This window comes from Sapajus apella, unplaced genomic scaffold, assembly GCF_009761245.1.
Source record: "Sapajus apella isolate SASKATOON/1434 unplaced genomic scaffold, GSC_monkey_1.0 scaffold95, whole genome shotgun sequence".
In the NCBI taxonomy this organism is placed as follows: domain Eukaryota; kingdom Metazoa; phylum Chordata; class Mammalia; order Primates; family Cebidae; genus Sapajus; species Sapajus apella.
Window position 1 is genome coordinate 3,719,631 of NW_022437035.1, and position 23,440 is coordinate 3,743,070.

Below are 23,440 nucleotides of genomic sequence, written 5' to 3' on the forward strand. Positions count from 1 at the left end.
ACGGTATTCCAGGCTCTGCACTGAGCATTGTGCAAGCAGCATCTTATTTAACCTTTTCAGCCCTGCTAGGAGATGGCATAGTGACAAGAAAGCACAGCGCATTTTTGTCACTTGCCCAAAATCACACAATTAGAAAGTGGCAGAGCTGGATTTCAGCCTCAGGTTTCCTAAGTGCTGGGTCCTCTGCATGGCTTCACTGAACTTCCATTCCACCTTCTTTGGCCTGGAGAGGCTTTGAAACAAATCAGGATATTTCTCTTTCTTTCTTCCTTTCTTTTCTCTTTTCTTTTCTTTTCTTTCGATGGAGTCCCTCTCTGTTGCCCAGACTGGAATACAATGGCATGATCTCGGCTCACTACAACCTCCGCCTCCTGGGTTCAAGCAATTCTCCAGCCTCAGACTCCCAAGTATCTGGGATTACAGGTGCCTGCCACCATGCCTGGCTAAAGTTTGTAATTTTTTTTAGTAGAGATGGGGTTTCACCATGTTGGCCAAGCTGGTCATGAACTCCTGACTTCAGGTGATCCTCCCACTTTGGCCTCCCAAAGTGCTGGGATTACAGGCGTGAGCCATCACGCCCAGCCCAAGCAGGATATTTCTAGATTGTCTTGAAGCAAGGGCTCTGAATGCAGATTTGTTCCCGCCAATGAGAGGTATTGATGTGAGATTTAGGAAGCTAATGTGAGTCCATCCTCTGGTGGTTTGTGACTACCATTATTGGCAAATAGTGCGGTGGTGGTAACTGGAGGTTTCCTGCAACAGGCACCCCACTTCATTCTCCCATATCTTAGATCTCAAGAGGCAGTGATGGCAGAAATGCAACAGTGCTTTGCATCTGGCATAGTCTGGCAGCAGCTGTCCAGGTCCAGGTGCCTCTGCTCTGTGTATTCTGGGAGTTATTCTAGGGAACTTCACCTAGAATTTGCTCCTTCTGCCCTTCCAATCGTCTTACATGCCCTGGATTCCCTATATTAAATCCCTTCCTGCTTAAGATACCTGGACCGGATTTTGTCTCCTGCTTGGAGCATAGACTGATCCATTGGGTGGCATCAGGGAAACCCATTCTAGCTTCTGAGCCTTAGTTTCTGTACAATTTGCAGAGTCATAGAAAGGCTGTAATGAGGGAGTGGGAGGAAAAGAGCTTCCCAAAGGTAAGCCTTTCTGCAGAGATTGTGGCCCGATCAGAAGGTACTCTTCCAAATAGAGAACATGGGGTGTAGTTTCCCCAGTAAATGGCCCATAGTCACCCATCGCTTTCAAACCCACTACAAAACCTGCTACCTAAACAGCATGCCCAGGATGTGGAGGGCACCTGGAATATGGAACAAGGGGCAGGACAGGCTTTTAGCTCGTGTCTGTTCCTGGTCCTCTTCACTCGTGATTCCATCATCTGTGCCAGCCCACCTGGGAGCCTTGCTGTGATGGCACAGTGAGGAGCTGCTGGCATGAACTGCTTAATCTTGCCCTTCTGTCTTACAGGAGGCATGGCAGAATGTCCCAGGAACAGACTCCAACTCACCATCCTTGCGATGTTGCAGCTTCCAGAAGTCTGCAGCGCCGACCAGGGACCTGTGGGATCTTGTTCACCTACCAGAGAAATAAGTCTGAAGCAGACGGCCGTGGGAATGAAGCCAGCAGTCTGCCAGGATGCCTCAGCCACTGTCAAGACATGTGTGCAGAGAAACTGGACGTAAGAGGGGAGGACTGAAAGGATGTGCAAGCCACTGGGTTCAGCCATCCATTCAACCAACATTTTTTGACCACCCGCTGTATGCTAGGCCCTGTGCTTACATTCAGGATTTAATAGTAAAGAAATTATGGGACTTCATTGGGCTGATACTGTTTCAGGGAAGAGAAGTGAACACAGTTATACATGAGAGTGATTAGTGCCAAATTTGGGGAAGCAAAGTGGGTGGGGTGTGTGTTGTGGAAACACAGGGAAACCATGTGATTCAGTCAAGGGCAGTCAGGGAAGGATACCTGGAAGAGGCGACACATAAACCAAGACCTGATGAACATGTACCAATTTTTTTGGCAAACTAGAATGGTGAGGTGAGGGGAGAAATGCTTCTAGAGAGAACAGCCTGAGCGAAGACTCTGGAATGAGAATGAGTTTATCCCAGGACTCATCCCAGAGATGTTTAGAAGTGCTGAGTCAGGAGTAATGGGGAGAAGGGCAGAGCCACACCTCACAGGTCCCTGGAGACCAGGCTAAGGAACATGGCTTCATTGTGAGGACACTGAGAAACCATGGAACGGTTTTGGACAGGGAAATGTGTTCTAGTTATTGATGGTTGCATAAATCCATAGAGCTTCTATTTTTCTAATAGATTATTTTTTAGAACAACTTTAAATTCACAGTAACATTGAGAAGAAAGTACAGAGGGTTCCCACATATCCCTCACCCACCAACATAGCCTCCCCCACCGTCAACGTGATCACAATAGATGAACTAACAATGATACATCATTATCAACCCAAGTTCGTAGTTTACATTAGGGTTCGCTCTTGGTACTGTACATTCCATGGTTTTGGGCAAATGTATAGTGACATGTATCCACCATCCTAATAATGTACAGAATACTTCACCACCCTAAAAGCCCTCCAGCTCCCATGGAACTTTTTTTTTTTTTGAGACGGAGTTTCGCTCTTGTTACCCAGGCTGGAGTGCAATGGCGCGATCTCGGCTCACCGCAACCTCCGCCTCCTGGGTTCAAGCAATTCTCCTGCCTCAGCCTCCTGAGTAGCTGGGACTACAGGCACGCGCCACCATGCCCAGCTAATTTTTTGTATTTTTAGTAGAGACGGGGTTTCACCATGTTGACCTGGATGGTCTCGATCTCTTGACCTAGTGATCTGTCCAACTCGGCCTCCCAAAGTGTTGGGATTATAGGCGTGAGCCACCGCTCCCGGCGCCATGAAACTTTTTTAAAGGAAGGATTTCTGGGTTTCTCTCTCAGATCTATGGAACTAGAATCCTGATAGGTAAGACCCAGGAATTTGCATATTAATGTTTCCCCCACCTGTCTCCAAATAAAGGGTGAAATTGAGACAGCTAATACAAGGCATTGTCTGCCTCCAGAAACTTCTGGATGATACAATATCTAAGGCCTCTTCTCTGCCTTCGCCTGGAAGCCCACTTCCAGTTGACTTTAGAATCCAAGCAGTTCTCATGGGATCCCGGTGGCCTTCCCTGAATGATTGATGTTGAGAAAAGATTCTTCCCCGCTGCAAAGCTTTATGTTCCCACCAGGGCTGTTAGACTTCTAGTCTTCCTCTAGGGATGCCAGCAGAATTCTTTCAGGGGAATATGTGGTGCATGATGACCAATGTTTGGAAACACAATGAAGGGGAAGAGCAAAAATATATCTATTGTCTGGAATGAGCACGCTTCTTGTTTACTACAGTAACCAAGATTCTTGCCTGCAATCCCAGCAGTCTGGGAGGCCGAGATGGCTGGACCACCTGAGGTCAGGAGTTTGAGACCAGCCTGCCAACATGGTGAAACCCCATCTCCACTAAAAATACAAAAATTAGCCATGTGTGGTGGCAGGTGCCTATAATCCTAGCTAATTGGAAGGCTTGAACCCTGGAGGTGAAGGCCTTCTCTTTTCAGAAAAAGAGAGAGAGAAGAAGTAATTAAGTCTACCTTCCTCCTGCCCACCCTTCCCCAACACCCTTCCAAAGCCCCATCGCTGGACCTATAGGCGTGGGTGTGGGGTTTATTGGCGTCTACGGCAGCTAAGACGCTGGCACTGCAGGCCACATGGTGCTAATCATATTACAGAGTTCACAGGCGAAGAAAGGGAGAGGAGGGAGGGGTCAAAGCAACTTTTGCCAACTCTGAAAACAGTTCCGCCCACTGCCGTTTAGCTGTGTAGGGAAGGGGCCAGATCAGATTAGGGCCACCAGTTGCCACATTATGTGTCTTGAGTCCACTAACTCTCATTAAGCTCCGAAAATCCCTTTTACGGCGTTTAGGACACCTCTGGAGGAGCTTGCTGTGTAAATATTATTTCACCATTAAATCCGACAATCAGGCCACCGTCAACAAGTGGATTCGCAATGGTTTCGCCGAGGGGGCTGCGCTGGGGGCCTGTGAAGTGCGGCCAAGGGGCTTGGCCCAGAAGCCAGCGCGAGCGGGAAAATGGCTGATTCTCCCACGAAAGTCTCCTGCCACTAGGGCCTGCTTAATGAAACGGAGCCGCTGGGACATTCGATTTGGGCTGGGAACCAGACACGCCATCAGGAGCCAGTTCGAGCGAGGGCCTGCCTTAGATAACTGGCGTTCCTGCTTACCCCCCTTAATCCCACGCGGGAGCCTTGTGGGCTGCAGGCCTCCTGGCTGAGGCTGGGGCCTGCCTTGAGATCCCCCAACTCGGTGGCAGAGCAGATGTGGGCATCGTTCTGGGAGGTGACTTTTTCCCAGCCGGAGGCAACTTTGCCTTGAGTGTCCTTTCTGCTGTCTGGAAGCCCAGACCCTTTCTTTATTAATTTGTGTATTGGGAGGAGGGAAATGGCTGCATGATGAGCCATCGATTATTGTGGATGGATAACCCATCTGACTCAGCAGATGCTGCTGGTGCTGCTGCCGGGATGGCTGTCACTGCTTTCGGCTTTTCTTTTTCTTTTTAAAAAATTAATTAATTTACTTTTAAAGCTGATTTGCAGATTGCACTTCTGGTATGCAGTGAGCAAGGATGAAGGACTTAGAGTTGAAAAGTGCCTAGCTCAGGTATGGGAGGCATTCAGCGTTCCAGAATTCTCCCTTGAACTCAGCCATGGGCAAGACAAGCCTGGTGCTCTGGCAGTGAGGAATCCCGTGTTCTGGACCTACAGGGATATGAAGCGGGCAAGTCCTGGCACACAATGGGTGCCCAGTAAGTGGGGACTGAGGCATATGAAGCCCCAAGCACCACTGTGTCTGGCACATTGCTCAATGAACACTGTCTTTTTCATTCTTCTTTCAGGAGTTCGAACCCCATCTCAGTCATGTTTGCAGCTGCGTGATGCTGAGAAAATCCCTTTCCTTTTCTGAGCTTCAGTTTCCACATCTGTAAAATGGAACTTATATATCCAACATGGAGCTGCTTAAAAAGTTCACTCATCCACACATGGGCTTGTTTAATATGTAGTTGTTGACTACCTACTGTGTGCTGGTGCTGAGGGTTTTGTGATGAATAAAATCTGGTGCAGGGTCCAGCCCCGCAGGGTCTAGTGGGTGTTCTTTTGTGTGCAGAGACTATAGATCGCAGGAAGGACATAAGGACGTGGAGATAAGAGAAGAATTCAGCTGGACCTGGGGGACCACTGCTACCAAGGTGCAGAGTCCAGGAGTGGCCCCAATTCCTGGAAATGCTGATGTTTATTGTACGCAAGGCGCGGGGGCAGGGCCGGGAGAGCGACTCATCCCGACATGATTGGTAGGGGTCAAGCAAATCGTGTACACACAATAGAGGGGGCCATGTGGGTACAGTACAGGGGTCATGTGGGTACAGTTTGGGGGTCACGTGGGTACAGTACAGGGGGCTCCTCCGTCTCAGGCAGCTGCTGCAAGGAGGGAAGGCACATACGTCCGTTTTTTTCTATGCACTTCTTAGTGGGATCAAAGGCTTTTAGAATTCCTCTATTCTTACTTCTCACAACTTCTAAGAATTTACAAGGGAGCATCGGGTGGAAAAGTGGAACATGAAAGTGGACCAGGATGGTGACTGTCACAGCACAGCACCACGGAGAGGTGTTTAAGCCCCTGGATGTCTGCGGCCAGCCTGGCTGGTGCCAGACCTTCCTGGAGAGCTGGACAGAGCAGAGAGTTCTCTGAAATCCCCAGGGAAAGGGAAAGTCCCCCTCACAGCCTGCTAAGCAACCGACGCCTCTCCAGGCACGGGCGTTACTGCCAGGCATTTACTCTCACCTCCTCATCACATCGCACAATGTTTCTTCAATCTGGTGCTTCCCTCAGACAGCCAGTGGTCCACAGAGGAGCTGACAGGTAAATAGGATGCTCTGTCGTCAGTGCTGTGATTTGGAAGCCCTGATGAAGACCCTTAATGCAGCCTGCCTAGAGGACAGGGGGTGACCAGCAGTGACCTCCTAGAGCAGGGTTTAGGGAACTACTGACCCCAGGCCAAAACTCACCCACTGCCTCTTTTCTACAGCTCACAGCTAAGAATGGTCTTTACACTTTTAAATGGTTTTACACAATCAAAATCATCTTTCATGCCACTTGAACATTCCATGGCATTCAAATTTCAGTGTCCATAAATTCTGCTTTCTTGAAACACAGCCACGTTCATTCATTTGCGTACTGTTTGTGCCTCTTTGCACATCGACCGTGTACCCCCACGAAGTCTAAACTATTTACTGTACAGAATACCTTCTCTGACCACCGTCCCAGAGGAGGTGATATGTGAGTCCGAGCCAAAGGACAGGGAGAAATTGGTCAGCCGGAGACGGATGGAAGGGGTGAGAAGACGTTTGCTTTGCAGGCTGGAGAAAATTCGTGGCATCTTCAAAGATGACGCAATTCCTATGCAACACACTGCAAAGCGCAGTACCAATTTGAGTTTTCAGAACAGTGGAGGGTAGGCCCATCACCAATCTCCTTAGAGAAAGTACAAGGGGAGTGATCATGACACGAGATCTCATTATTCAGCACTATTTGGTCCGCTGTGGTTTTCCTAATCTCGTATTCAGTCCTCCAAATGGACCTGAGAAATGAGATCATTAGCCCACTTCACAGATGAGGAATTGGGAGCTCAGAGAAGTAAAGACACCCAGCCAAAGTCACACAGCAGAACAGAGATCAGAATGTCCCGGCTGTCTCCTTTGCAAATTCATATTCCAAGCCGACACTCATATATTTGTTAGCCTTTATTCTGTAAAGCTAAAAAGCCACATGTTGGTAAGAAACAAGAAAAATAAAGAAAAAATGGGAGTGAACTAGAATCTAAAGTACATTGTTTTTTGAGACAGGGTCTCACGCTGTTGCCCATGCTGGAGTGCAGTGGCGTGATCACAGCTCACCGCAGCCTCGACCTTCTGGGCTCAAGCCGTCCCCGACCTCAGCCTCCCAAGTGGCAGGGACCGTAGGCACACGCCACATGCTCTGCTGACTTTATTTATTTTTTGTAGAGATGACGTCTCACGGTGTTGCTCAGACTGGTCTTGAACTCCTGGCCTCAAGGTATCCTCCCGCCTCAGCCTCCCAGAGTACTGGGATTAAAGGTGTGAGCCATGGCGTTTGGACCAAAGTAGAAATTTGCAGCTACTCTCCACCCTCCGACACCTTGGAGGTTGTATCCAATTCCCTCCCCCCAGTTCTTGCAAGTTCTTCTGAAATCCAGCTACACCGCTGGGAAAGAGGAATTAAAAAATAAAAATAAGCCAGGCTTCCCAGAAAGAGCCAGCAGGAGAGAGCTCCCTGAGATGGGTGGAGAGGCGTATCCCTGAACGCAGCGGAGTTGGCAGGCCCAGCTCCCGGCAGCTGTTGGTTGCACACAGAATAAACACGAGCGGGTGGATGGATGGGTTAGGGAAGCCACTTCGCCTGGCGGGCTCCAGGCAAAGCCGCGAGGTGCTGGGTGGCAGGCCTGCCAGCTGACGGGAAGTGACTCGGGCGCGGGCTTTGTGCTTTTGGCTGCTTGGCACAGGTCTGTGCAGCATCGGGGGCATTGGTGGGAGAGATAGGAAGCTGTGGAAGTGGGCGGTCCTGGCAGCTCCTGTCTGTGTGTCCTGGGGTGAGACTGTTCACCCATCTGAACCTCAGTGATCTCATCCATATGTGGAGGTAGCAATGCCCTCCTCTGAGGACAGTGGTGCTGCTCGGATTCCTCTTCCAGCAAAGCATCGTTGCCCCAGCGTCTGGGAGTGCTGGCCTTAGCCACTGGCCCCTTAAGGGATGGCCCCAGCTCCAGAGGCCACTTCATCCGAGGTCACATCCATGTGGCGATGGGAACCCTCGATCTATGTAAGTTATGAAGGCCTGTACGGCACTGAGGGAATGTTCCAGCTCCAGGGCCGCCCTTGCTGTTGGCTGAGGCCATTGTTCAGCCTGCATCGTGACTCAACTGCTCCCACCACCCACTTCCCCTCTTCCCTCCTTCGGTGGCTGTCAATCCGAAGACTCTTCCTAATAAATGGCACGCATGGTAAACGCTGTCTCACTGTGCTTCCTGGGCACCCAACTTGGGACGACAGGCTTGAGAAACTGCGTGTGGAAAGCACCTAGGGCACAGAGACAGCTCAAAGTGGGAGAATAAGCCAAGGGAAGATGAGAGCTGCAGAGAAGCCGACTTCAGCGTGTCCACACCACACCCCAAAGGCAATGCACAAAGTAAATCAGCAGCACAGGTGTCCTTTGTTAAAGCCCTGGGGCATTTGTTCTGCCATCAGGTATGATGCCCGGATATGCACCAGGCATGCTCAGGCAATTAAAGGCATTCTTATTCCCATTTGACAGAGGTGAAGACTGAGGCCCAGAGAAGTGACTACAATCTGACAGAGTTTCCTGCATGATCAGTTATTCATTTATTCATAAAACATTGAATGCTGGGCTCTGGGGCCACTGGAGGCTGCTCAGAGCCCAGGAGAGAGGCATTAGGCGAGCTCAGAATGAAAATGACAGAAAGTTTGAGGAAAGCGATGATGCACACATGCAGAATAAGGGTGAAATGGGGAAACCTACGGTGGCCAGGAGGGGTCACAGCAGGATTGGAATTGACATCTTCCAACCCTGCTCCCTCAGCTGCCCAACAAAATCCTGTTTGGAGAGGTAAATTGGAGAGGCTGGGTTCTCAGCCAACCCTAGCTTCTTCCCACCTCTGTGTTTAAGAGCCAACACAAAAACCCCAGATGTCCCCACCCTCTCTGCAACTGAGGAGCCAGAATACTATTGCTGAGTTTCTTCTCCAGCCAGTCCAAGACTTAGCAAACCCTGTTGTCTCCAAAGCAAGATGGCCAAGTTTAGAAACAACTCCGAATCTTCCCTTTCCTCTGTGCGTCTCCAGCGAGTGGTCAGGTTCTCTTTCCAGTAAGCAGAGCCAAAGTTCATCTCTCTCTCCATTTTCCTCCATTCTCTCTCATAGGCTGAAGCATCTGTCTTCTGCAAAAGCTCTTTCCTGCTCTGAAGTTCCCCACCCAGATCTTTTTCCTGGCAACATCAAGAAGCTTTCTCAGCATGGGGAAAAAGAGTCTAGAAGGGGCTCAGTGGCAGCTATTGGATTCCTGGGAAAAGTCAGGCTCAGAGTGAGAGAAACAGAGAGGGGACCATCAGAGCTATGTGGGTGCAGTAGTGAGTACAGCAGAAATGCGCCTTCAAAGCCATAACCTTGGGGAGCTCTCTCAAAAACAGCTCGGGACGGTATCACTTGCTCCAGAAAGCCTGGCCCCTGTCCCGGTCTGCAGCCTCCAAGCCCACTGCTCTATGTATATGCCCCAGTCTACACTGCTGCCAAGTTCCTCCCCACTCTTCCTTCTGTCTGGAATGCTGGTCCTCCTATTGGCTAGCATCAATACATTCTTTCAATTGTAGATCAAGTAGCATCTCCTCTGAGAAGCGTTCCTGGCCAGCCCTAGGGCTTTGGTATCTCTCCTTTAGACCTCTTCGTGTAAGAGTGCTTGTCACATTGAATTGTCATTGTGAGTTGACCTGTCTTCTTCCCTCACCAGTCTCTGAGCCATCTGAAAGCAGGGACCACCAGATTTTACTCATGCTGGGACCACCAGAAGTTAGCTCAGAGCCTAGCACATAATAAGTGCTTTGATGCTGTTGCCTGACTCCGCCAGAGCTCCCCTTCTCTATTTTTATCTTGATTTTATTCTTGAAATAGGCCTCAAATTGTACCTGGGATGGCCATCCACCTTCCTGAACTGGTACATCCCTTGCAAAAAATCTTAGGGAAGATTCTCATTGGTCCAGAATGGGTCACGTGCTTCTCCCTAAAACAATCACATGACCTGGGGAAAGGATGGCTTTGATTGGCCAGGTCTGGGTCACATGTGGCTTCTGTGGCTGGCAGTGAGGTCAGCTACATCAGGAAGCAGTAAAGGAAGCAAGCAGAAGTAGTGGTTCTATTCCTGGAAAATGAGGAGTGTGAGGCCGGGAGAGGCAACACATCTCCACAATGAACCATGTAGTTCAATCTTGGGGGAAAGTTTGTTTGCTTTACCAAACTGACAGTTTTGTGGAGTAACTGGTGATTTTCTACAGAAGGAGAGATTCTGAAATTCCTCTGATAAGAGCCTAAATAGGGTTATGAGTGCACCCAGTGAGCAGTTGACAAATATTGAAGCATGAGGCTGGAGAAGTGGATAGAGGCAGAGTGTGAAAGGCCTTGAATGATTCAAGTTGTTTGATCCTGGAGATGAGCAAACTACAGCTCTGGAACTAGCCATCTGTTTTATAAATAAATCTTTATTGTACAACAGCCACACACATAATGTCGATGGCTAATTTTTACTACATCTGCAGAGTTGAGTAGTTGTGAAAGTGACTGTAGAGCCTCAAGCCAGAAATACTTCATGTCTGGCAATTTACAGAAGATATTTTAAAGATAGGGGTGGATGGGTCCTGCACTTCATTGGGATGTGGGTGGATCTGTAAGTGGTCGCTCTCTCACTGGCCTTTCTCCCAGGTGGGGCTCCCTAGAAACAGACCTGGAGACAAGGAAATTAGTGGGAGTTTATTTGGAAGGTGATCTCAGGGAGCACCAATTGGAAAGGGGCAGGCAGTCAGAGAGGAAAGGGAAGACAGCCTTTACTAGGGGCATTAGGAGTCGGTTATCATTGTCAACCAGAGCTTAGTTCGACTGGGAACTCTGGGAGCAGCGTAGATTAAATACTTCTGTGGGGAAAAGGAGCTGGGGTATTGATACACCAAATCCCACCTGGCACTGGTGCAGGACTGTCCCCAGGGCAGTGTAAATTACTTGTCACTTGCACCCTTGTCCATGCATGGGTAGAGCAGGCTCATAGCCAGAGGAAACCAATGAGCCACAGGTGCTGGTAGGCACGCCCTCTTCCCCAAACCCAGGACAAAGAATCTGGTCCCAGATATCACTTGAGGCTGGTTTTCTTCAGCTTCTGACTAAGGCTGTCTTTGAGAAATTCCCAGGGGAATTTCTTGAGGAATTCCCAGGGGAGGGTTGGTGGTGGCAGAAAAGGCGAGTGGTTCACACCCCTGGATTTTACAGTTGTTTATAGGATGTCTATGATACGTCAATGAGTTTCCTGGCGAATCTGTGGGAGGCAGAATCTCTCCTCTGCTAAGCACTGGCTGTGGGACCTGGAGCAAGTTCCTACATGTTTCCTTTTTTTGGTACTTAGTCTCACTCTGTCACCAGGCTGGAGTTCAGTGGTGTGATCTCGGCTCACTGCAACTTCACTTTACAGTAAAGAAGAGGAAATTTAGGCTTAGAAATGCATAGGAACAGCCAGACGTAGTGGCTCATGCCTGTAATCCCAACACTTTGGGAAGCCAAGGCGGGCGGATCAGGAGATAGATACCATCCTGGCCAACATGGTGAAACCCCATCTCTACTAAAAATAAAAGAAATTAACCGGCGTGGTGGCACATGCCTGTAGTTCCAGCTACACAGGAGGCTGAGACAGGTGAATGACTTGATCCTGGGATGCGGAGGTTGCAGTGAGCTGAGATCGTGCCACTGCACTACAGCCTGGGAGACAGAGTGAGACTCCATCTCAAAAAAAAGAAAAGGAAAAAAAAAAAAAAAAAAAGGACCTCATGGTGGGATGAGGCTTAAACGAGACACCGGGTATGAAGCTGTCAGCAAATTCAGGCTATCATTACCAGTCCTATGGCAGGCTTGAACCTTGCCCCCCAGCTCAGGAGTCTGCAAGAAATCACAGCTGTTTATTTTCTGTAAATCAATATAATTTCTTTTTCCAGCCCTCATTCCTTTGGGCTAGAGGAAAACATAGCATAAGGCAGATATCAAGAAAGCCCAGCCCCCGACCTGTACCCCCAAGGTGGTGCCACAAGCAGAGTCTTCGTTTTAACATATCAGAAAACCAGGGATCATTGTCAGGTCCCTGCATGGCTTGTACCCACCCCCAACCGATGACAGTAGAGCTGGCAACCTGCTTGAATGAGACAGAGGGAGAGAAAAAAGAATGAAAGCCTGCAGAAAACAGAAACGCACACATACCGACCAACCATTTCCATTCAGAATATCCAAACGCAGTCCCTCCAGCCTCCCGTCTCACGTGGTTTAATTCAACCTTTCTTTATTGGGTGGATACTGTTAAAGGGTAATTTTTAAATAAAGGCAAAATCATGACTCTGGTGCAATTACAGAATGAACACCTGCCGGAGACTTTATTTAAAGCATAAATTAATGACAGAACCAGAAACATGGCACAACCAGTTGAAAGGCGAATGTAGGCACCACACATAGACACGCAGCAAACAGAGATGCTGGGATTCATTTACAAGCAGATGCGAAAGGGGTCCATAACTTGAGGACCATCATCAATTGCATTCCGCTGGACACAATTCATTTGCATTTCTATGGCATCCAGCATTTATATTACGATCGGTTTTTTTCTTAAGCTTAGAGAGTTAAGAAATAGCTCAAAGACAATGAAAGTCGCAGATATCCTGGAGGGTTGTGCTGGACAGAACGTTCAGCAATCTTTATACATTTTTTGGCCCATATCAACATCTTTTATCATTCTTCCTGACAATACAATGCTGCCGCTACCATCCCAGAAAAGATGTGACAGGCTACGCTGTGTTTCCTGGGCCTCAGTTTCTTCATCTGCAAAATGGGCGTGATAAGAGCCCTTGACAGTGAAGAGACATGAAGTCCCACTGTGACAGGTACCGTGGGAAAACGTGAAGTGCTAAGGGACAGTGTCCCAAACCTCAGTCACGGCGTGGCCCTCCTTCCTGATTTAGGTCACATCCTGTTCTACCTTGAAAGAGTTTTTTTTTTTTTTCCTTTACACCAACTTTGATTTGGTAATACCCTCGAAATCAGAGAATGTATGTTTTTTTTTCTAATACATATGAAAATAGACATAGAGCCATTAAGATAAGAAAGGTAAGTTCATTCTTGTACCAATTAATCCAGTGCTCTGTGGGAACTACAGGATTAGGAAGATTTTGGGGAACAAATTAAATGATAGCGTGTGCACACACACATACACATGCACACACACACACACACACACACACACACCACTAACCACCACCACCAATGTATTCTGCAGATTCATTTACAATTTGCAAACCTCCTCCTGGAATAAGAGAGAGAGGGCAATTAAAACTATCTAAGGCAGCACTTGAACACACAGGCCAAAGATTGCGCCAGGGACAGGTTGCTATCACATGGGCTGCGGAGAGGCAGCGCTCCCCTGTGTCACCAAGAGCACCCCTCCCTGGGGCCCCAGCAGCCCCCAACTCGCCTCTCAAATTCCCACCTCTCCCCTTGCTCTGTGCCTTTGGAAACCCAGACAGCGGCCCCACTCCTGTGATTCATCCAGCAAGAATGTGGGAGTTCTCGAATTGCTCCAGCTAAAGGCTTTTAATTCCCCTTCGGTGATGAATGGGCGAGGCCCTCAAATGAAATGTGGAGGCTCCCAGTCCCAGCCCGCCGTCCTCCCCCTGCTCGGCGTAATTATTTCTGTACAGAACATGTCAAGTGCCCTGCTTCCCGAGAACTCGTTTGGCATGCAAACATTTGGTGATTAAGCGAGGCTTACTTAATTAAGCACTTTGTAATGACTCTTAAACTAAAGAACAGTGGATTAGGAGTCCAATTCGTGCTGGTGATGGGAAAGGCAGCTTCGTATCACAAGGAGGCAGACAGTGATCCGGTGTGGGGAGGCGGCCAGGCCACGGGGGACAGAGTAGGGGCTCTGGGAACTCTGCTAGAATCATTCATTCATTCATTCATTCATTCAGTTTATTTTTGGAGCCAGAGTAGCTGGTGAACAATAATGGTAATAATAGGGCCAGGCACTGTGCTAATAAGTCTGGTGAATAACAAGGTGAGGAGGAGCCAGAGATGGTCATTGAGAGCGGACTCTGCTAGGTGTGAGCTGCCAGTAGTAACGACGGCGATAATAAGCATCTTCATTACAGCAGCAAATACTTGAGTAGGATTTTCCTGTGGCCCTACATACCCTGAGCCTGCCAGGTTTCTGCTGTGGCCTCGGCCTTTGGAAACAGCCCCGTCTCTGCCGCTGTCTTCCTGACTTGTTGGCTTAGCTCCCAACAGCGGCTCAATTTTCACATCCGTATATTGGGTAGTTGGATCTGGATACTCTTTTAGATGCTTTTGGGTCTCTGGAGCCTAGGGTGTCTTCTCTGTTTCTGGGGGCCACAGGAATGGTGGTACCACGTCGGAGGACTCAGCTGCAATATTACAGAAGGCTTCAAACCCCAGCCCTCCAAGACGCAGCTCCAAACTCCAAGACAGAGCAAGGGTGAGTCTCTGTTAAGACCTTCATAAACTGACTTCGCCAGGTAGCTTGCCCTCTCTGAGGTCCAAGTCCCTCACCGCTCAAATGAGACAACCCTTTCATTACTTCCAGGGCCCCTGTGAGGAACCTCACAGACTCATGGACGTAGAGGCCCTTTGAAAACCATCTACCGGATGGCAGAAGCCATCATTTCTCAAACTTGGACACACGAACACACCCCAAAGTGTTCACTTCGCTGCTTGCTTTGCTTTTCCCGTTTCTGCCGTAACCTGGGAAAGGGTTCTAATTGCCTTCTAGCCCGAGAGGTCATCTTATAACCAAGGACTTCCATGTGACTTCCGTGCCTGGGTTGATACTTGCTTTCACAGTTGTGAGATTACTGGGTAAAATCCAAATGATCTCCCAGCAGGGCTCCAATGGAGATTTTGCCGGTGTTCTAAGGGTAGAATGTAATGGAGGAGTTGCCTCATCACGTAGCAGAAATAGCACCTTGGCCTCTGGAAGGTCCGGCCCACTGTGTCAGTGCCAGACTCACATGTGAGTGGACACTAGACTCCGGGTCTGCACAGGCTGATGGGCAATCACTCACTGGCATTGAGGGAGGCAGGCAATATGCAGTGAAAACCTTTCTCTGATGCCCGCAGTAATTGTAATAAACGCTCATTTAATGGTGATTTCAAAAATCCAGTTTATGCTAAGCAGACTACCTTCTTGTGTACTCAAGTGATGCATCATTAAGTTCAGTAGATTAAGTGAAATCTGATTTAACTGAGGTCTGATTATCCTGATCACAAGCTAAGCCTTTCCATTGCACATAACACTTTGACCAATACCCCATTTCAAAAGGCATTCTTTGCTTGGATTCATACAAGTTAGAAAACACAAATGGAGTGTGGCAGCCACTGGTACTGTCCTATCCAAAGTCTATTCTCCCCTTTCTCCATAGTGACAGGACCCTCATTTTATTTAAGGTGCTGATATGCTGAACTAAAATATTTCATTCTCTCCTTCCCTTAGATACAGAGTTGCCAATGGTTGTTAGGTGCGATTTTTGAGCTGACTTTTCAAAAGGGACGGGTGCACTTGGGGGGCATGATTCCCTCCTTCTATTTTCTTCTTGAAGGGAGTACAGATGCAAAAGCTGGAGCCACAGAAGCCATGTTGTGACCATCAGGCACCTTGAATTTGTTGGTCTCATGCTAAGGCTCTTAGCACAGAAGAGTCTGGATATTTCCTGATTACTCTGACACAAGAAAAAAATAAAACCTCAATTCACTTAAACCATGGTCTTCTCAGTCTCTTTGATTAGTTGCCATTTCTAACTGATGCAGAGTATACATACAGAAGGGGATGTAGAATGTCAGTCTTCCTATATTAAACCTGGCATGAGTGGTTGAGACTCAAACAAGCAGCATTCATTCGCTATCATTTTAAATTATTCTTGATCATTTAAATTTTATGTTTATGTAGTTTAGAAGGTGAGGGGGGTTTCTACAAAAATAAGACATAAGAGGTTAATGTGTTGATTTACACTGGTATAAATTTAAAATAATCTGATGTAAGTAACTATTAGGAATCTCTTCATTTTTGCTCCTTAAAAGGGACTGGAAACTCCATTTGACCCAGCAATCCCATTACTGGGTATATATCCAAAGGACTGTAAGTCGTTCTATTATAAAGACACATGCACACGAATGTTCCTTGCAACACTGTTTACAATAGCAAAGACTTGGAACCAACCCAAATGCCCACTGATGATAGACTGGACAGGGAAAATGTGGCACATATACACCGTGGAATACTATGCAGCCATAAAAAACAATGAGTTCATGTCCTGTAGGGGCATGGATGAACCTGGAAACCATCATTCTCAGCAAACTGACACAGGAACAGAAAATCAAACACCGCATGTTCCTTCTCATAGGCATGTGTTGAACAATGAGAACACATGGACACAGGGAGGGGAGCATCACACACTGAGGTCTGCGGGGGGGAACTAGGGGAGGGTCAGCAGGGGATGAGGAGTTGGGGAGGGACAACATGGGGAGAAATGCCAGATATAGGTGATGGGGATGGAGGCAGCAAACCAGATTGCCATGTATGTACCTAGGCAACAATCCTGCATGTTCTTCACATGCACCCCAAAACCTAAAATGCAATAAAATATATATTTAAAAAATAATAATAATTAAAAATAAATAAAAATAAAAAAATTATATTACATTGGGCCATTGCCAAAATTGCAGAGATACACGCATGCTCTGATGGCTGTAGACACGGTCACAAAAAAAAAAGAAAGGGGGGGGGAAAACTACATTATTTGAGTTTAAGAAATGGGGGACAAGTGGCCAGAACCCCTCCGTGCACTGCGTCACATTGGAGCTAACCAGGAGAGCCAGGAATTCTCATTAGCAGGTGAGAAGAACTCAAGCTGGGAAGTCTAGGTTTGGCTTCAAGTGAGAGTGAGGAATAGAAGAAATGCTTTCTTGTGTTTTAAAAAACGTTCCCACTCAAGACAAGCCCCAACAGCGTTTATCTTCTCAGCGTTTCCTGGCCCGGAGTGAGGCCGGAAAGCAGAAACTACGAAACACCTTCATGAGAGGCTGTTTTTAAAGCGTCCCCCGCAAGAACCGGTGCAGGAAAGACACAGGGCTCAGAGGGAACCCCGCCTGATGAGATTTCCATCCCAGGCAGGTGGAACCGCTGTGACTAGGAGTGAATCCATCACCCGTCAGCTCAGAACTTCAGCTTCCCCTGTGGTTCTGCTGAGCGTATTCCTCAGTGGCCCCAGGCTCTGCATCTGGGCAATGGGAATATGGGTTCAGCGGAGCATCTGCTGGGCATCTGTAGTTTGAAGCAACCAAATAACCTGTGTTCACACAGGAGGTATCTAAGTAGAGCAAGGGTTGTATCAGAGTTAACTTAGTTGGTTGAAGGTATTTCTTTTCCTTCTAAAGGGATATTTGTTTCAACCTTCTGCTGCAAATGGCATTTCCAGGCTGCGCAGATCTGGGGCCAGGACCACATTTGGATGAATCAGAGCAAATCCTTGGAGTAGTCAGGGCCGAAGTGCAGACAAATGCTGGAGGCTGAGGCCGAGTCCTTAAAAAGCTCAAAAGTAAAGGAGGCTTGAACCGGTGGAACCATGAGAAATCAGATCCGAAACAAACCTCTCCCAGCTCATCCCCACGGTAAGGGGAGAGAGTCTTTGCTTTGGAGGGGCTGTGGTGTGCAGAGCTGCATGCTAAATCTAATGAAGTCAAGAAATCAGAGCAAAGTCATCTGGCTGGGTCCAAGAAGTCAATGATGCAAGTCAGAGTGGGGACATTTTTTGTTATTACTGTAGTTCACATTGGGCATTGGCTATGTACCAGGCATATTGCCAAGCATCTGTGTGTATTATTTTACCCCAGAAAGGTGCTGGATCTCCCCTGCCAGGTGCTGAGTCCAACCAAGTGAAGCACCAGGGTGCATGGCGATTGCTGAGTCCCCTGTGACGCCTCTTACAACCTGGACTACCCTGGAATCATTATTTATCACTGGTCTCTCCTGCCAGACTAGGAGCCCCACAAGGACAGAGACTATTTCTGGCTGGTTCACCCTACAGCTACTGCTTTGCATGGTGCCTGGCACATGTTCCTTCTCAGTTCATCCTCGTTGCACAAGTGAATGTGGTAATGAATCAAAACCAGCCTCTTGGCAAACACTGGGGTGGCCTGAGAACCTCCGTATGATTCCCCAGACCGACCGTGAATCACAGAGCTGGCAGTTCTGTCATTCAAGATGGCTCTTGGGTGAAGCATGGTCTTGAGTCATCGAATCTCATCTGCCTTTGAATCTCATCTCAACCATCTACCAGCTGGAAGGCCTCGGGCGTGGGAACCAAGTCTCAGTTTCCACTTCTGTCAATGGGGATGACAACTGAACTCACTCAGAGGGAAGTTGTGGAAGGTGAATGAGACTGCACACGAAGCCCTTACTTAGCACAGTTTTTGACATAGCATGGGATGGTTGTGAGCTTCTGTTATAATAACTATTGTTTGCATTGTGGGCTATTGTTACAGTGAATATGATTCCTAGAGTTGAATTTTTGGAAGCAGCTCCAGGATTTTCAGAGCTCCCTGCTCAGTTGTAACTTCCCGGACTTGACCTATTTTCTGATCACTTGAGATCTTTTGGAGTCCTGGGTTTGTCACCCTCTATGGACCCAGCTACCTGCCAGTCAGACATCTGGTCATAGATTCTCTGTGTTCCCCTTCGAATCACCAAAGAAAACGTTTAGAAGTGTATGGTCAAGGCAGAGCCACAAGGAACATTCTGATGAGGAAGCTACATGTCTGCAAAGACACAAGCAGTGGTGATAAGTCCAGTGAAATGGAGTTGACCTATAAGACAAAGGAGGGGCACAGAGTTGATCCAAAAGTCCCCAGAGAGGCTCAAATAATGGCCAGCCTTGATCACCACCATCCATGTGCTAGGCACTGTGCTAAGTGTCGTATGTATTTCATCTCCTTTCATCCTCACGATGACCTGTGAGAGGACTTCTGCTATTATCTCATTTTAAGGATAAGAAGCTGAAGTTCACGGAGCCCAAAGTCACACCAGGAGTGGTGAAGAGGGATCCAGGCACAGTTTTGTTATTTGAAGCTCTTAACCTAGGACTCAAAACATGTCTGACTCAGCACCTAGTATTAGATATTGACTACGGTCTGCCCAACTATGGGAGTCAAGGAATCTGGGGCTCAAAGGATGGATCCCACCTGGGAACTCACCACAGCCACTCCCCAGGGCTCTCCTGCACAATAGACTGTCTTGGGAAACACTGTCTTTCCCAAGCTGTGTGACTGACTCCCTGGCTTCCATCACAAGCCACTTATGCGGATGAAATGACACTCCCCTCCAGGGACGAATGCAACAATTTGTTTTGGCTGCCTTCAAAGCCAGGCTCAGTGGTGAGAGCCTGATTTCCCACCCTGACGTGACTCAGCGCATCAGAAAAGAAATGACACATTTTGAAGAAGACACAGCGCCTAAGCCTACATAAAGACGTGTCGTGCCAGCACGTTTACCACTGTGTTTCCTGAGGGTAAGAACACAGAGACAGCCCATGACTTTGACATAGGGGGCTTCCCATCAGCCATTATTTTGCACCTATTTAAAAATATTTCCATTCACTTATTCTCCCTTCTGTTTATTTATTTATTCAGCAAATATTTATTGACCCACTACCATGTACTGTGCATTTCATCTCCTTTCAGCCTCATGAGGACCTGTGAGAAGACCTCTGCTATTATCCCATTTTAAGGAAGACACTGAGCAAGATCTGTCAATACAGCAAAGAACAAGATGGCAGCGTCCCTGCTCTGGGGGAGCAGCCAGCCAATCAGAGCAATTGATGGGTAATTCCACCTTGCATGGGATTAGGGAAAATACAGATGGCTGTCCCTTCAAGGGGCCTCCTAGTATGATTACAGAGTAAATGTCAATGATCTGGGAAAACCCTTATGTGAAAATGCTAAGTGAAAGAACAGGCTACAGAATTTTGTATAAAGAGTAATTCCAACTTTATTATAAAAATATATGTGTTCCTGAATAAGGAAAAAGACCATGAAGAAATACATTAAAATGTCAACAGTGGTTATCGCTGAGTTGTGGAAATTAAATAGTCCTCTTTTTTTTTTTTTAACCTTAATGCAAGGCTCAGGTTCCCAACCACAAGCAGGTATTCATTTCATTTTATAGGTTTATATATGTTTTAATTATAAAAGTAATTTATGCTCTTTGGAAAGCTTGAAAGTGCTTAACTCTCCTCTCCCCACTCCAAACTCTATTATTTAAAAGTTGGATGTGGCTTCAGGCATCACCCACAAGTATCATTTTGTCTCTGTTTTGATGTGTATTCTGTTTGTAATGTTGGCATATTTCTTAAAGAAATGAAGGGCCGGGAACGGTGGCTCATGCCTGTAATCCCAGCACTTTGGGAGGCCAAGGTGGGTGGCTCACCTAAGGTCAGGAGTTCGAGACTAGCCTGGCCAACATAGTGAAACGCACTCTCTACCAAAAATACAAAAAATTAGCTGGGCGTGGTGGCGGGCACCTGTAATCCTAGCTACTCGGGAGGCTGAGGCAGAAGAATTACTTGGACCTGGGAGGTGGAGGTTGCAGTGAGCCAAGATTGTGCCATTGAATACCAGCCTGGGCAACAAGAGCAAAACTCCACCTCAAAAAAAGAAACACACACACACACACACACATATATGTTTCATATATATGTTTCCCTAAATTATATGTATATACACATGTGATTATATACGTGTATATATATGTATATACACATACAATTGCTGCAACTTTCTCTTAATAATATATTTTGGACATTTCATAACACTACATGTAAATCTACTCCCATTCTTATTCACAGCTAAAAGGTATTCCAAAGTTGGCATCAGAAAATGTACTAAACCCCTAAAAATGATGGGTATCCTTAAATCAGTATCTTTGCACACCTACACAAAGATCCTTCCTTCTTTCCTTTTCGTTTCTCTTTCTTTCTTCTTTTCTTTTTTCTCCTCTCTCTCTCTCTCTCTTTCTCTCTCTCTCTCTTTCTCCTTTGAGGAGTATTGCTCTATCACCCAGGCTGGAGTGCAATGACACAATCATGGTTCACTGCAGCCTCGAACCCCTGGGCTCAAGACATCCTCCCAAGTAGCTGAGACTACAGGTGCATACCACTCACACCCAACTAATGCACAAATATTTTAGAGGACAAGCTCCTGCAGGCAGGCTTCCTGGGTGTGGCATATTTTTAAGCAGTCATTAAATTAGCATTGAAATAACACCCATGATATTTGGGTGAGTGGCAGAACAGGGCTACAACCTCACAGGCGTACTTTCTTGGTCCCATTTTACAAATGGTAAAATTGAGCTCAGGGAGGCCAGCTTATGGCCAAGGTCATGGGTGAGTAGGTGCCATGGCCAAGTCTAGAATCCGAGACTAACTCTCATCAGGGCTCTGTTCTCTCCCCCGGGCCCCATCCAATATGCACCTCCGCGGGGACCCAAGAGACTTCTCTGAGTCTCTCCCTTCAGGCCAGTCTGCCTTTGACCATAGCCGGGTTATTGACTGCACTTTCAATGTGTGGCCTTGTGGGTGGAATTACTGGCCCTTAATTGAATTGAAAACAAAAGGAGATTGAATTTTATGGGGAGCAGGAGGCCATTGGAGGGAGGAAATCAAATGCAGAACAAGCATGAAAGGTTCTTGGAGGAAGATCAGCCGCAGGTGGGAGTGCGGGGCTGCCTGGGCTGTTTATGGGTCTAAGGAGGAAAGGGAGCTGCGCATTTAAGGTCAGCCCCTCCCTGTGGGCCCTCTGTTCTCACACTCCCCTCGCTCCAACCCGATGCTGTCCTCTGATATGCATCCTGCAGACACAGAAGCACCCGGATTCCCATGCAGCCGGCTGAAACGGCACTGGCTTTTGGTGACTCTGGGATCTTGGATCTGGTTGTCCCAGGCAAGGGAGGGAGGCCAGCTCCTCACTGCAGATGCCTGACGTGGGGAGAAAGAATGTTTGCATCATCAATTAACTCCATGCCTGTTCACAGCCCCTCCATAAGGAAGACAGAGCAGAGGGAGAGAAATGAGTCCGGGGAGGTTCCACCACCAGATAGGAGCCAGCCAGGACTTGGACCTGGGACTCCAACCTTCCAGTCCTAGCGCTTCTCCTCCTCCATTGCCCTCCATTCATCTCTCCATACAGTATGTCTTTCTATGTCTGCAGACTGAGGCACGTGAAAGTTGAGCTTAGGGACTATAGATGATTTATTTCTGCTTCCCAGGCTTCAGCTCACTGCCTTCCACATCCTCAGGTCTTGGAAAGCTTTGCTTAATGAATATATTTGTGTTTATGGAAGTAGATAAATATTCATGGAGGCAAGACCTTCCACAGGGGTGGGATGAGGATGGACCAGTCTCTCCAAGGAGGCGTCTGCTAACAGAAGAGAGCTTGGTGGACATAGAGGGAGGGGCATTTTGGGCAAAGGGATGGTGTGAGCAGAATCCAGGCGGCTGGAATCTCAGGGGCTATTCGAGGGGAAATAGCAAACAGCATCTGCTCAGCCAGAGGAGGATGGCAGGAGGTGAGAACTGAAGGGACGTCGCAGCTGGATTGGGAAGAGCCCTACACATCAAGCCAAGGGCTAGACTTTGACTGCAGATTTTGATGCTTAAACTGTGAAGGGGCATGTGGCATACTTTTGTGAGAAGACGAATCCACTGATAAACACAGCACATCGTTCTGGTGTGTTAACTAATTTTTCAGGGTTAATTGCTCTTACCTACAAGATTTTCACTCTTGCTGGTAGTTAAGCCCCTGGAGTGACTGCCTGGGTTCAAATCTTGATTACAAGGGCTGGCTGTGAGACCTCGGGCACGTCACTTCCCCTTGCTTGCCTCAGTTTCCTCATCTGCCAGGTGCAGATCATCACAGAAAACCTTTACATGAGTGTTCACAGCACTTTATCCACAACAGTCACAAACTGAAAACAACCAGATGTCCTTCAACAGGTGGGTAGATAAACCGTAGGACATCTATACAGAGGAATACTGATCAGCAACAAGAAGCAATGAACTATGGATCCCTGCAGCCACATAGATGGACTTTAAGGGCCTTATGCTGAGTGAAAAAGGTGAACCTTCAAGGCTGCATACTGTATCATTCCATTTATATGACATCCTCAAAGTGACTAAATTATAGTGACAGCGAGCAGCTCAGTGATTTCCAGAGCGTAGGGTTGAAGGGAGTGTACTTTTATGACAGGGTAACCCAAAGGAATTTTATCACGGGGATGGAAACATTTTATATTCCAATGTGGTGATGGTTGGTCTCATCTAAACATGTGCTAAAATATCATAGGACTATTTTTTTTTAAATGCATGCACACACTGGATAATACCTGCTTAAGGTGAGCGGCATTGGATAAAAGTCAATTT

At 47.5% G+C, this 23,440-nt stretch overlaps 1 protein-coding gene across 1 annotated transcript; it reads left to right on the forward strand.

Moving 5' to 3' along the window:
• Nucleotides 1-1,118: 1,118 nt before the first annotated feature.
• On the forward strand, nucleotides 1,119-1,760 carry LOC116535469. The gene is given in 3 exon segments (XM_032256521.1): nucleotides 1,119-1,151; nucleotides 1,480-1,492; nucleotides 1,495-1,760. Coding segments are annotated over 3 exon segments (312 nt in total).
• The last annotated feature ends 21,680 nt before the right edge of the window (nucleotides 1,761-23,440 follow it).